General features: G+C 53.4%; 1 protein-coding gene across 6 annotated transcripts in view; it reads right to left on the bottom strand.

Annotated features, from left to right (window-relative positions):
• Window positions 1-8,443: 8,443 nt before the first annotated feature.
• The window catches only part of Kcnq2 (potassium voltage-gated channel subfamily Q member 2), a 53,846-nt gene continuing 48,350 nt past the window's right edge, over window positions 8,444-13,939 (bottom strand). For 5 of the 6 annotated variants that reach the window (XM_050151115.1, XM_050151116.1, XM_050151117.1 and 2 more), the window contains 2 exons: window positions 9,558-9,681; window positions 8,444-9,166 (listed from right to left, as the gene is read on the bottom strand). In XM_050151115.1, coding sequence (XP_050007072.1) covers window positions 8,444-9,166; window positions 9,558-9,681 — 847 coding nt within the window. Of the gene's footprint in view, window positions 9,167-9,557; window positions 9,682-12,595; window positions 12,704-13,939 lie in introns of all 6 variants that reach the window. The other variant, XM_050151114.1, reaches the window with a different exon arrangement.

Below are 13,939 nucleotides of genomic sequence, written 5' to 3'. Positions count from 1 at the left end.
CAAAATGCCCTTGCTTGCTAGGATCTGCACGCTAGGCCAGGAATAGCTTTCTTTCCAGAGGTTGGGACACAAGGAAGTCAAACCAGCCAGCTCTAGGGAGGTTAGGCTCCTTTAAAGTCAGATCCTGTGGAGGTCAAGTCCTGTCGAGTGGGGATCCATAGAAGACAGACCCACCTGGGTCTTGTGGAGTTTAGGCTTTGAAGGACATCAGTGCTGGTACACACCCTAGGGAGGGACAGAACAAGCAGGGGTGGAGGCCCTCAGGACAGGCTGAGAGTGTGGGCATCCAGGGTATGTATGACTCCAGACAATGAGAGAGGCAGAGGGCAGGCTCCCTGTAATCCCCTCGGTTCGTCTCACACATCCCCCTCACCTCCAGTTTGGACCTATGAAAGAGGCTGGATGGAGCCAGATCTGAGACTGACAAGAAAATGTCAGAGAGATGGGCTCGCAGCTTCCCAAAGTGAGACCCCCACGTTAGGTGTGGCAACAGCCCTCCTGGGCAAGGGACAGGCTGGGCCTTGGTGCTCTGGTCAGGGTGGGGCCTGAGATCCTGCATTAATCATCTCTGCACAGAGGCCCTCTCTGTGCCCTGGCCCTAGGCATGGACGTTCATTGGCTCAGGTTCACATTGACTTCAAGGGTCTAGGCTCAAGTCCCACAATCCAGGATCTGCCATGCCTCTAGACCTTCCAGAGTCTACCACAATCCCATAGCTGACAACTCCCATGCTTTCTTCTGGCCCTTGGGCCCCTAGTGACCGGTGTGGCTAACCAAGCTTGTCAGCCTAGCTGAGAAAGGCAGGGCTTAGCATGTGTGCTTCCGGCCTCCTGAGAGGCAGGTTCTAGGAATCTGGATTTGTCTGTGTCCGGCGCAGGAGTCTTCTCCTGGTAAGCATTGCCACCTAGTGGCCTTCCTAGGCATGGCCTCCCCTCCAACGTCCAAAACCTTCTGGGACATCTGTCCCTGAGAGGCATTAGCAGCATCATAAACTTAGGGAGTCATTCCCGAGCTGTCTCTAGACAGGTGACCCACAGTGTCCCCCAAGCTATTCTGGACATGGGCAGTTATCCTGTGGATATCTGTAGTGCGAGTTCTAATTGTTCTTAATAATAAAAACCCAGAGTCAGAAATCAGAGGGTGAAAAGCTGAGAGATCAGAGAAGCAGTGCAGCCGCTAGAGGGACTTTTTACCTCTACCGAATCTTCAGACTGAAGGGGCAATCCTGTCTCTACAGATCCTCAGACTGCATGCTTAGACTGAATCCTCAGACTGAATTCTCAGACTGCAAGCTCAGACTGCAAGCTCAGACTGAATCCTCAGACTGAATCCTCAGACTGAATCCTCAGACTGCAAGCTCAGACTGCATGCTCAGACTGAATCCTCAGACTGCAGACTGCATCCCCTGTCTCCTCTTGCCTTATATTCCTCTCAAGCCCTCTCACACCTCCCTAGTCCTGGGATTAAAGGAGGTATCAGGAGAAAGACAGGGAAATAGACTTAAAGGACATTCTTGAATAGGATAGGAAATGCCCTCGGAAACAGTGCCAGGATGCAGTGGCTTCCCAAGGCCAGAGTCTTGGGGCCTTGGGTTTTTCTGTGCCCACACAGTCCCTGAATGCCCAAACTCACTGCTTCCCTAAGAAGAGCATCCCTGGGTGTCAGCTGTCCATGGGATCCCTCATAGGATACAGCCCCAGGCTCAGTCTAGGGACCTGCTTCTTATTCCTTCCCATGGAATGGCAGGCCACTAACCCATATTAGCCAATAGATACCTAAAGGACCCATAAGACACCACGGTGTGGCTACCTGGTGAGGGTGAGAACAGGGGATATTCCCAGCGTATCCTCAACATGGCTATCCTTGAAGGAACTTTCCAGAATGCTTCGGCACTTCCCTGCTGACCAGAGACTCTCAGGCTCCCATACACCAGTTTCCCCTCCTATGAGACGGATGACAGATGAGACTGTTATCCTACAAAGATAGCATAACACAGAAAGCCTGGGCAGGGCACCGTGGCCAGAACAGATTTCGGAGAGCCTGGGGCAGGCACAGCTCTAAGCAGAGGAAACCATCCTTGATGCTCTACTCTGTCTATGGTCACTGGCTGACTGGCCAATGTCTATAACCAACGGCCACGTGGCTCTGATGTATGGATCAGGTGCACCCAAAGGGAACACACATCTGGTGACCCCCCCCCCCAGGCATCTTTACTCATTCTCTTAATAGTCGGCTTCTTTTAACCAGGTATTTGGTACCTAGTAGAAAGATTCCATTTCCCAGTCTTCTGGCTGCAATGGCCTTACTACTGTGGTCATATTAAGAGTGGTAGCCATACCCTAAAGGAGGAAGTCATGCAAAACAGAGCAACAAGACAGCAGACTCCCCTATGCTGGGGTTATATCTCTGTGAACAAGTGACATTGGTTATTCAGGCCTTCTCTATTCATCACAGCCAACTCTTAATTCCAATTCTAATCCTATAGGAGACCTCTAGGCTCAGAGAAATGAGGCAGGCACCACTGAAGGTGATTATAGCCAGAAAGAGGCGCACAGGACATTGGCCATGCCCAAAAAGGTGGAAGCCGTCAAGAGTCAGGCCGCCCAGCTGCCCTCAAACTCAGACTGATCACAATGGCCCAGAAACAGAAGGCTTCACTGGCATCCACAATGCCTGCCAGGATCATGTAGCCCCATAGACTCTCTGGAGGTCATGCTGCAAAGGAGACATAGGATGTCTTTTCGAGCTATGCCAAGAGCGCTTGGCATCTGGCTATTTGAAGGTGCCCTGTAAGGTGTTCTGGTAGAAAGATGAAAGGCCAAAGACTGAGCAGGGCCACACTTTGACCATACCTCTCGCCTCCCATTTCAACTTCAGCCTAATGGAAGGACTCTGAAGATGGATTTGGTATGTGGGGATGGGCGGTGTGAGTAGATGTCTTCATCTTCACTATGTAGCCACATTAAAGATCTTTTTCTGCTTCTATTCCTTCATGGCTGATTGACCTACTGAGGATGAGTGGCTGAGCCTAGGTTGTTAAGACTGGAAGGACCCAGCCTCTGACACTAACAACTCAGGTAACAGCCCCAGGAAACACAGCCTGGGACTTGAGAGGCCCCAAGTTGAAGTGCTGAGTGGCCGTGCCTCCCTAGCTAGACCCCCAGCCCTTATACCAGCTTCCAGGAGACACATGCAAATGAAGAGGCCAGGCGGTTCAAGTTGAATCACTGTTTTACTAAGTGCACAGGTCCACTGGGCATCTGAACTCAGCCCTGTGGCAGCAAAACTTTCCAGAACCATCTGCATGCATCCCTGCTGCGGGATTATGCCCCGAAGTTCCCTGCGAGCACACACTGGCCCGCTCGCACAGCACAAGTGCCGTTCTGTTCATGTCGAGTACGTTAGCATTTCAGCTGGTCAGTTAGAAAACTAGAGTTCATTCCCTGGGCATCTATCCCTAGAAGACAGCGTAGTGTGCAGGTGGCGGCACGCTGGCCGAAAGGAGGAGGCCATCTGCTGTGGCCCAAGGGCACGTACAAAATGTTTAGGGTGCACGTCAGTATGAAGGCATTATGAAATATTCTTTGGAGCATGAACAAAAGTGCAAAGACAGCCAAAGGCAACAGCGCAGATGGGGAAGCTGCAGCCGCAGCTGCGGCCAGGGGGGACAAGACTGCAATGGGCAAGTGTGGGCTGGAAGCGCAGGGTGCGCTGCACTGTATATGGAACCATCCCAGGCAGATGGATGATGTCAAGGGGATCACAGCTTTGAGCCCCTCCGTGTGGGACTGCTAGGGGCAGCCCATCATACTGGCACTCTTCTCCAGTAGCAGGACCTGGAGGTGGAGTCCAGTGTATCTGTATCAGGCAGAGGCAGGGGTGACCTTGGTGAATTTCCCTCAACATACATTAAGGCAACAACTTTATAAAAGCCAGTCCCAATTGGATGTGCGGTGTTAGCAGTGTGTACTCCTGTCTAAGAGTCCCAGAACAGCCTGCGGACTATCCCTTCTCTGATAGGGAGCTAGACACCAGGGGAGCTTCGGGGTGGGTCATAGGTCAGGCCCAGTATCCTCTGTCAGCCAGAACACCAGGAGCATCTAAGACAGAGCTCCTTCTCTACTCCCATTCCTGGTGCTTCCCAAGGCCTGTTGCTAGAACCACCTCATAGATAAGCAAAATTCATCAAACTGTGGCCCCAATTTATTTACTCACAGGGACACTGGGCCCCCTAAACCTAGGGCCTAAGGCATGTGTTGGGCACATGCTGAAGACCCCTCAGAAAGAAGAGGCACCCTCGTTTCCATCACAATACCTCCTCCGGGAAGCTCAGCTGGGGCACAGTAGGAACCTGGGACAGAAAGACAGACAGACATGCCTGCAGATTCTTCTTGAAACTCTTTCCCCACATCCTACATCCTATGCTCTGGGAAGTCTCAGGTGAGCAGAAGGCCAGTGTCTCTACATCATGGGAGCAGATGACATCATTCCAGCCACATGAGCTTGGGCTTCAGGGGTGTTCTGTGTATTGATTCTCCACTCTAACCCAGCCCACCCTGCCAGAATGCAAGGTGCCCCAGATATCTGGATCCTTCTACTGTGGGCCCCACTGTTCAAACCAAATTTTTCATGTTTATTTCAAGAGGTTGTGGCCTCAGAGAAAGGCCCACATGTTGTCCTGTTGGTGTTGGGGTGTGAGCCATGGACAAGTGTATTAGCCTCCACTCTCTGCACTATTTACAGCCAGAAAACTGAAAGACGCAATCTCCGGTGTTTCAGAACGGCATTCCCGTCCCAGATTCTCTCACCTCTGAGGTCTAAAGACATCTCTGGGCCCACTTCTTTCCACAAAAAGCAAGGGTGTTCTTCACAGTGCCCCTGATATAGGATAAACCCAGTAGGGATGGCAGAAGGCCTTATTTCCCACATTCCAAATCTGTAGCCATCCGCTCAAGGGGAAAAAGAACCTTAAACCAGTGCATTAACGGTGGAAGGGGGTCCTGGATATGAGTGCCCCATTTCTAGGGACTGAGGATGACTACAGCTTAGAGTGCCCTCCAAAGAGACCCATTTAGGCGAAAGGGTAACAGCTAGCTTAATGGACACTTGGTCTGCCCAGATCACATGTAGGACAGCAGATGGCCCTTCACCCCAGATATTCTGGCCCTGGTAGACAAGAGTACACTTCCCGGAGGCCAACTGGAAAGGTCCGGAAGGAAGATGTTAAGCCAGAAGACACCAATCACAGCCTGGCATGATGAAGCAGGCATGTATACAGAAGGGCACTGAGAACTGGCCAATACCAAGAACGACCCAATGTAAAGACTGATCTGGACCTCAGCAGGCACTAGAGCTGCTTCACCCTGACCTAGCCACAGCCTCTCTTGGCTCCTACAGACAGCTACCAGCTAGTCCAAGAAGGCAGTGTGGGAATTCAATGGGTTCCAGGTGGACCCTCTACCACTGCTGCCTAGAAGCTCTAGACAGTGAAACTCCCACCCAGTCAGTGCTCAACACTTTAGAACATTCATCGTTAAGTCTTGTGGTACGCTCTCCAGGTAGCTCCCATTAGGAAGAGCCAAAGACAAAAAGATTAAAGTGTTGGGGGCTGAAGCCTACATGTGTGTATACATTAGACATACAGGTTACTCATATGTGTGTGTGCACATGTTCATATATGTGACTATGCAGGTATAAAGGTGGATACCTGCTGTATGTACACATGCAGAATTAACATGTAACCTAAAAGCCTGTATGTTTACATGTGTTCATAGGTATGTATGTGTGGTCTGGCAAACTGTGTGAGCTTTCATGTGTATGTGTGTAACAAGGAATACATGTTTGAAAGTACACCTGCTGTATGTACACTTGTGTCTCTGTGTGTATACTTGTGCGTGCATATGAAAGCGTGGTCTGTAAGCTTTTGTGTATACATATATGAATGTACTTACATGCCCAGTGTATGGGTATGTGCTGGTAGGCATGTGAGGGAATGTGTTGGGATAAATGTTTTCTGAGGAAAATTTTGCCATGGGGCAGCTGCTGGCCTTCAGCCACACTTGGTTACGTGTGAATACCCAAGAAAGTGCACAAATTTCTTATAGGAGCTTCTAGCCTCCGTCCTGTCCTGTTTCCCTGAGGGGGGGATGCCAAGGCAGTGGACATTTGTATTGTTCGGGCCTGGGTCTAGGTCCCCAAGAAGGGGTTCGGTTATTTCTCATATTAGGGTTCCCATGTTACCCCTCGAGATGAACTTGCTCTGAGTAGCCAACACTGTAGCCTTGACCAGTACTCATTTGCAGAGCAGGCCACGGCCTGTCTCTCTTTACTGTAACCTAAATGAGGGTTTCTGATAGATTCTGTATGGTCAGGGTTTCTGGGGAAGGGAGGGTGCCTGTCCACCTTCATCCCACAAAACCTCAGCTCAGGGTATCCCAGGCTCTTGGATCCACGGCAGCCCTGGGGGCAGGATGTGGGGCCATGCACACGAGGCAGGATACATTGTGTGGACCATGTAGGACAGATGCAGACCTCTTTCCCACATTCCCTAGAGCTGAGACAGCTATGCCTACCCAGGTCTAGGGGAGAAGTACTCTGGCAGCTGGTTTGTCCAGGGCAGGTGCACTTGCCCCTCTGCCCTGGACTCTTCCCATGTGTCAGGTGGAGGGTCTGAGCCCAGGCTCAACTCTCCAAGAGAAGGCTAGTGAAGGGACAGCTACTCTTCCTGTCTACATTGCCCGCCATGCCCACATAGGAAGAGACATCTCTCATACCAAGGAGCTGGCTACGGCACTGGCCCTAGGGGACCAAGGGGCACAGAGTGTGACACCTGGCAGAGGCATCCTGAGGTGCAGTCCCTAGAAACCCTGACATGGAGGACATGGAGGCCACATCAGATAGCAGACACAGCTCCCCAGATGCCCAGGTCCCTCACAGAGATATGACCTCAAGTTCTCCTTGGGGATGGGGTGCCTCCTGCAGAGGTTATCCCCCCAAGATGCTTCTACCCCTTCCACAACACTTAAAAGGGGGGTGAGGGAGAAGTGGGTAGAGCGCTTCCCAGGCTCAAGCTCTCCAGCCTTGCCCTCACTGACCAGGAATGCTGTTGCCTCATAGAGACTGGGGCCCCAAAGTGCTATATCATTCATTGCCGGACACCCCTGTGCCAGATGTTGCAGAACCACAGCTGAGGGCTCTACCTTGTCTCCCTCTAGAGCTGGCTGCCATACGGTCCAAGATGGCCCACTCACAAGATGGACAGAGTCCTGCTCACCAGAGTAGAGGACAAGGTGTTCCCAATTCCCCCAAACACTCAGAGGCCACAGCCAAGGGACCTCGAGTGGATGAATGACTGTGGATGGCCAGCTTCCGTGGGAAGGATCCTTGACCAGGCACAGAGGACATGCTCTCGTGGAGAAAGAGCTGGCAGTTTGACGAGGTCGTGCCATTCAGCCCTGCCTGGATCTGTAGAGCCAAGTGGGCAGCAGGCAAGCTGGTGCCCTGGCTGAGGACAGCGCTGGTCTGTTCACCAGATGGTTCTCTTGATGTACTGGCTACAGCCTGAAGACCAGCGCCACACCAAGAAAAAGTGAGGCCATGAGGGTGCCAAGCCAGACCTCCCGGGCTACAGTGCCAGGGAGAAGGCAGCCAGAACCTCCCACAGAACCCCCTTCCAAAAAAAGGCTGTGGACTGGGTCCTCCCCTAAGAGGTGGAAGCCAAGGGTGGGGCCCAAGGGTCAGTTCTAAGCTCCAGGTTGGCCCCTAAGGACTCATCCCTTCCTCAGATCCAGGAAAAGGGTCCTGATCTTCCACAGAACCTGGAAGAGGAAGATGCTGGCCAGCAGCTCTCTAGCGAGATGCCCAGGGACAGGGGCTTTTCCTAGCCACACACAAACAGTGGGCCTGGCAATGCTTTACTGGGGCAGTCAGGAACTGGGGGATAAGCAGTCAGATGTGAGGGTGGACCATTCCCAGCAACCTATGGTACCTCCTGAGCTTCCAGCCTATGCTGTGAGACCCCTGGGCCTCAGGACTGGCTGTCAGCAGCAGACAGGCCCTACTTCACCGCTATCTCCCATGTACTTGATCCCAGCCACACCCCCACTTACAGGTGCCACCATCACTCTGCTGCTCCTCACACACAGGGTGATATCTGTCCCCCAAGAAGACCGAGCAGGGCTAGCTTTGCTGTCGTAGGTAGCTCCTGGGGCCTCAATCTCCCCCTCTTGGTTGGAAAAGAACTTCTATAAAATGTTACCATGTGTGCCAAGGAGCCCTGCCTCCTCTCCACTCCACATGAGCCCTGAGAGCCAGATCCCACAAGCATCCCCTCAATCCACACTGCTCTATGTCACTCTGTCACATTAGGAGAGGCCCTGGAACTCCAGCTCCAAATCAGGACCTAGAGTGGGTATGGCACGGGGCCCAGCAGCCCAGCCCAGTCTCACTTCCTGGGCCCCGCCCAACCCACATCTCCAAAGGGGCCCTCGCCAGTGGCAGAGCGTGGGGGAGGCCCACATGGTGTGCAGAGGTCTGAGTCTGTGTCAGACTCCCCCTCCGCGATGTAGGGCCTGACCTTGGCACAGGGCGCCACGGCTGCGTAACAGCTGCCCAGAGCATCCAGGTTCTCCTTGGACTGGGAGATACTGAAGCCACTGAAAGAGCGCTCCAGCTCCTCGTGGTCCACAGATGGGATGGAGATGGAGGTGTCACTATCCCGCAGGGCACCCTCAGGGGGCCTGCAGGCTGGGGCGCTCTCCAGCCTCAGGAACTCGGTACTGGCCCGGTTGCCCCCACTGTAGGCAGACAGCGACCGCTCATGCGCAGGAGGTGGTGGGATGCGTACCAGTGAGCCATGGTCTCCCACAGGGGAGGTGCCGTGGCGCTGGTGGCTGTGCTGCCATGAGGTGGACGGAGGACACTGGGCAGGGGGCATGGATGGGGGTGCAGCGTAGTTCCTCTGGCCTGTAGAACTGGTGGAGCGGACGATCTTAATGATACAGCCATGCTTGTCCGCATGCTCACGGCTGTCCTCCGGACTGTGGTACGGTGGTGCCGGCTCAGGCTCCTTGGCCCCAAAATAGGCCTCTGTCTCTGCTGGTGGGATGCCCATTCGCTGCGTATAGATGCTCACCAGAAAGTCTATCTTCTTTTCCATGGACAAGACCTGTAAGAATGGAAGCTGTTGGCGGCGCCTTTGAGGAGAGGACCCAGGATGCACCCAGGGGAGAAGGGGCGAAGGAAGGAACCCAGGTACGGGAACCGCCCTTCCCTCTACCCCAGACTCCCAAAGCTCAACCTCTGAGCTTAGTGTGTGTCTGAGCTCAGGCCAGCTCACAGAGGGACTCAGGTGGTATCTCCTAAGGATGCATTTCCAGCAGGGTGAAGACGAGTACTGGGCAAGGAAAAGAGAAAGGGAAGAAGTAGGGCCATGTGCAACTTCAGGCAACTTCCTGCTGCATCTACCCTTATTCCTGGGCTACTCGGCAGCCACAGGTTAACAAAATGAGACTGAGAGAGAGAGCACAGAGGCCATTCCCCACCCAAGCTTCTCGCACCTGTTTCTCCACCTTCCCAAGCCGTCCCATCATGCTGGGGTCTTCGGGCAGCTCCGTCTCTGCTGGGCCTTTGGTGCGGTCCTTGTCTGTTATTGTTGGGCCCCGCCCCACAATCTGGTCCACTCTAGCGGGAATAGAGACCCAGCCCCCAAGTATGAGTTTGGGAGGGTGTGGCCAGGCCCCTGCCCCTTCTTCCTGGGCTAACCCGCAGCCCCCCAGATCTGGGCTCTGAGCCCTATCCAGAGCCGACCGGGGGGCAGCAGGTGCCAGGCAGATGGACGCTGGTGCCTCATGACCTCAGGCTGCCTCCTGACACCTTGGGTCCTGTTTCCTATCTGTTCCATCCCCATGGGATCTGGCACATTAACAAGGAGTAAAGGGAAATGTCTCCCTAGGGCCCTCCCTAGCATGGCTCTTCCCAGACCTGGGATTCACTGGTCCACAGCATACTTAGACCCAGGGGGTCAGAGGTGGTTGGTGGGCATCTAACCAAGTGATCAGAGTAGGGGAGGTTGTGCCTCTGCCCAAGTGCCACCCCCTGCGAGCTTTACTCCCACATTAATGTGCCATGGAGTTCCTTGGACCCCAATGGGTATGACAGGGACAGTGTTAATGTCTGCAGCAAGGACAACAGAAGCAGGGAGGAAGTGAGTGTCAGCTCCATGCATCAGAAGAAGGGAGAAGGAAACAAGAGCCACATAGGAATGGTCAAAGCACAACCAGGGGAGAGATGAGCACTGCCAACCAGGGATTTGTGAGGTGGGGGTGGGGGGTATACGCACACAAGTGTGCTGATGCATGCATGCAAGTGTGGTGCATGTGAACTCACATGTGGGGGGGGTAGACTCACACCCATGGGAATGAATGTGTGTGCTTGTAAAGTGTTGGGCGAGGTGAGAAACTCAACTGGGTTGATCAGTAATGATAGCATAATACCAACAAGAAGGGAAGAAGTTCCTTTGTCCCAGGGGAGGGGGGTTCCTATCTGCCCCGTGTGGCACCAGCAGATCCAGGCCATGTTATGTGAGCATGAGGAGAGGCTGGCAGGTGTCACAGGAGTGAGCATGGACTGGGAGCTTCAGACCACGTAAAAATAGAGCCCGTGAAGAGCCTAGAAGCCCACTGTATCCAGAGTGTGGCTGAGCTGTGTAGCCCCATCCATAAAGCACACGCCAGCAGGTGCATGTCATCAGGTTCTCCCTTAACTTTATACAAACTGGGGTGCCCTGCCTGCTTTTCTGGCAACTCCAGAGGGAGGTGCAGGCTTGCATCAGCCAGGGGCAGCTTCTGCATGCTCCACTGGACTCGTGCTGGGCTCATGCAAAGGAGGGTGGGAGGGATGGCGGGGGGAATCAGTGACAATGGCAAGGGAACAGGTTCCCTGTTGTCCCGCTGTCCACACGGTCCAGGCACAGGTGCACAGCCCCTTCACCCTGCCACATGATGGGCCATCTGCCCGGCGGATCTCAGGGGTGGGCTTCAAGTTACTGCAAGGTAGTCAGACAGGGGTCCTCTGCAGACCTGTGCCACCTCCTCCCCCAAGGTTCAGGCTGGGGCACCAGACTCAATCCCTGGGTGCTGCTCACCTCTTGAGTGAGAGAGCAACTGTGCCCTAAGACCTGTCCTGTGTGTGTGTCTGTCTATCACCCGGCTGCAACACAGGAGAAAGCGGAGAGGGCTCTGAGGTCTGCAGGGCCTTCCCAGCCTATGCCTGGATGGCCAGCTCTACCACAACTGTCAGAAAGACCCTGGGGACAAAACGGGCTTCAGTGTTTGGCAGATAGTGTCATGGGCCACTCTTAGTCTGGAAGTCATCTGACCATCTACTGCCCGCTCCCCCGGGGTCCCTCTCTCATGGTATGCTCATCACATTGACCTATGTGCTCATGAGCAGCAACCCTGGCCCAAAAGGGCAGATGCTACATATGCCAATTCCAATTTCCCAAACTCTCTGAGCCACCCGGAGCTCTTCTGCCCCCAGCTGACAGACAGGGCAGTGTCTACCTGCCCTCTCCGAGCCTGCTCCTGGGAGCTTTACTTTTCCTAGACAATCAGGCCCACCAGAGGGAGACGGAATTATTGAGTGGTCACAAGGTAACCAGGTCTTGAAGTCTCTACTAACCACACCAGAGCTGGCTTTTGCCATCTGACTATTCCCTGGCCCCATCTGTCATCTGTCAATCAACTGAAGGGCAGAATAAAGTGGGCTGCCATCTTCCTTCCTTCCTTCCTTCCTTAAAGATGTTTTTATTTATTATGTATACAATATTCTCCCTACATGTATGTCTGCAGGCCAGATGAGGACACCAGATCTCATTTTAGATGGCTGTGAGCCACCATGTGGTTGCTAGGAATTGAACTCAGGACCTCTGGAAGAGCAGCCAGTGCTCCTAACCTCTGAGCCATCTCTCCAGTCTGCTGCCATCTTTCTTATCTACGACATCAATGATAGTGGTGGTAACTTAAAATAACACCAGAACTGACAGAGTCAGCTTGGTGGTGGGTGTACTATAGGGGATTTTCTCATTTATTTCTGCCCCCTGCGGTGCTGGGAATTGAACCTAGGGCCTTACACATGCCAAACAAGTGCTCTAGCACCAAGCTACATCCTCAGCCGTCACTATTCTTCAGAACAATTTAGGAGGCAGGTGCATCTCACATCCAAGGAAGTAGCCCAGGAAAGTAAACCCTTCTGCTTTAATCTACACAGAGCCAAGGTGTGTGTGGTGGTCACCCCAGTAATGGGCAGGTATGAAGGGCCTGAGCTGGTCAAGGGCACAGTGTCCTCTGCTTTCGTAGCCTCACCAGATAGATAGAGAAGTCCACGGAAAGGCAATCCCTGTAGATGGAGGACTCGGGGCACCACCTAACAGCCCTGGCAAAGAGTAGCCTTTTCTCTAACATGCCCTTTAGGAAGAGAGAGAACCTGAATGTCCCCTGCCCTGCGGAAAGAGAAGTGCAAGCTGCTGCCATCATGCGGCCGAGAGCAAAGGGGCTGGCCATTCACAGAGGGTTGGGAGAAGGCAGTGCATCCTAACCTAGGTGAGTACTGGGGTGACTCTCTCGAAGGGGCCGTGGGTCCTTTGGTAGGGTACTTCTTGTGCCGGGGAGTTGAAGGGGGTGGGGGGCCCACAATCATATCTATCCTGGCAGCATAAACAAGAAGAGAGACACCAGCAAAACACATCATAAACAACCCAAGGCGACTTGCCGGGCATGCACAGAAACATGGAATAACGTGACAATAGTGATTCTTCTGAAAAACATGCTCAAAACAGAACAGTGGACCCGCACTGTGGCCCTCACATCTGCCAGGCTTCTCCCATGTCCCAAGAACCATCCAGCCTGCCCACTGAGCCTCAGGTGGAGTACGGGATGCATTGGTGCTGGGCGCTAAGTCCCACAAAGAGACTCTGCAGCCACAGAGCAACCGAAGTCTGCATCAGAGCCCAGAAGCACAGGGCTCCTCGCTGGGGTCTGTTTCCCAGACAGGAAGAGGAGGAGCGGGGACATGTGGGGTGAAAGGCTGTGGAGCAGAGAGTTGTGGGGCTGGGAAGGCATTTGGCTGGAGGCTGGGGATTCTCACTCACCCACGTGCAGCATATATAGAGTTTCTTCTGCTCTGGGAAAGTTAGAGGGGCCCAGACTGAACTGGGGACACCTGCCTGGCCTCCACTTAGGAGAACAGCTCATGGCCTAGAAGCCCTACTATCTTGACACCTGCCATTGCTGCAACTTTCTTTGACCCCAAGGAGTCCACCAAGCTGTCTTTATGCTCCTTACTTTCTAACTGAAACCCATCCACCATTTCCAGGACTGGAGAGCAGGGTGTGCCCCCCCCTTAGGAGACAGGTTCGTCCTATGTATCACAACACACACGTGTGCTAAGGATGTGTGCCTAGAAACATGCGGAGTAGGGACATGCTGGAACAGTTATGGACACGGTCTGTGCATATACCTGTGTGCTCCTGCACATGGGGAATGCATACTTGTATGTGTGCATCTGAGGATGTGTTCCTGTGAGCGTGTTGTAGGTAGGTCGAAACAATTATGGACTTGTGTCTGTATGTGTACATCTGCATACGTTGGATGCATGTGTATGTGTGGGTGGACTCAGGCCTTATTCATGTGTATACTATGCATGTGTATATGACTTCTGGAGTTAGCAAGCCTGTTCTTACACGCAGATAAGCCAGTGGTTGCCTCTGATGTCCTCCCTACTCAGAAAGTAGGACCCCATCATGAGGAAGCAGATAGCTGTATCTTGGAGGAACAGCTCCAGGGTCCCCAGCCACTGACTGGCAGGACCCACAAGAATCCCTGTGTTTCCATTTCTTCACAGAAACACTTCCATCTCAGCACATATGTGCACACCACACACA

The sequence above is a fragment of the Alexandromys fortis genome, unplaced genomic scaffold (genome assembly GCF_014885135.2).
Source record: "Alexandromys fortis isolate MF-2015 unplaced genomic scaffold, M_Fortis_MF-2015_v1.1 scaffold_27, whole genome shotgun sequence".
NCBI classification, from domain to species: Eukaryota; Metazoa; Chordata; class Mammalia; order Rodentia; family Cricetidae; genus Alexandromys; species Alexandromys fortis.
This window is presented reverse-complemented; position numbering and strand designations above follow the sequence as displayed.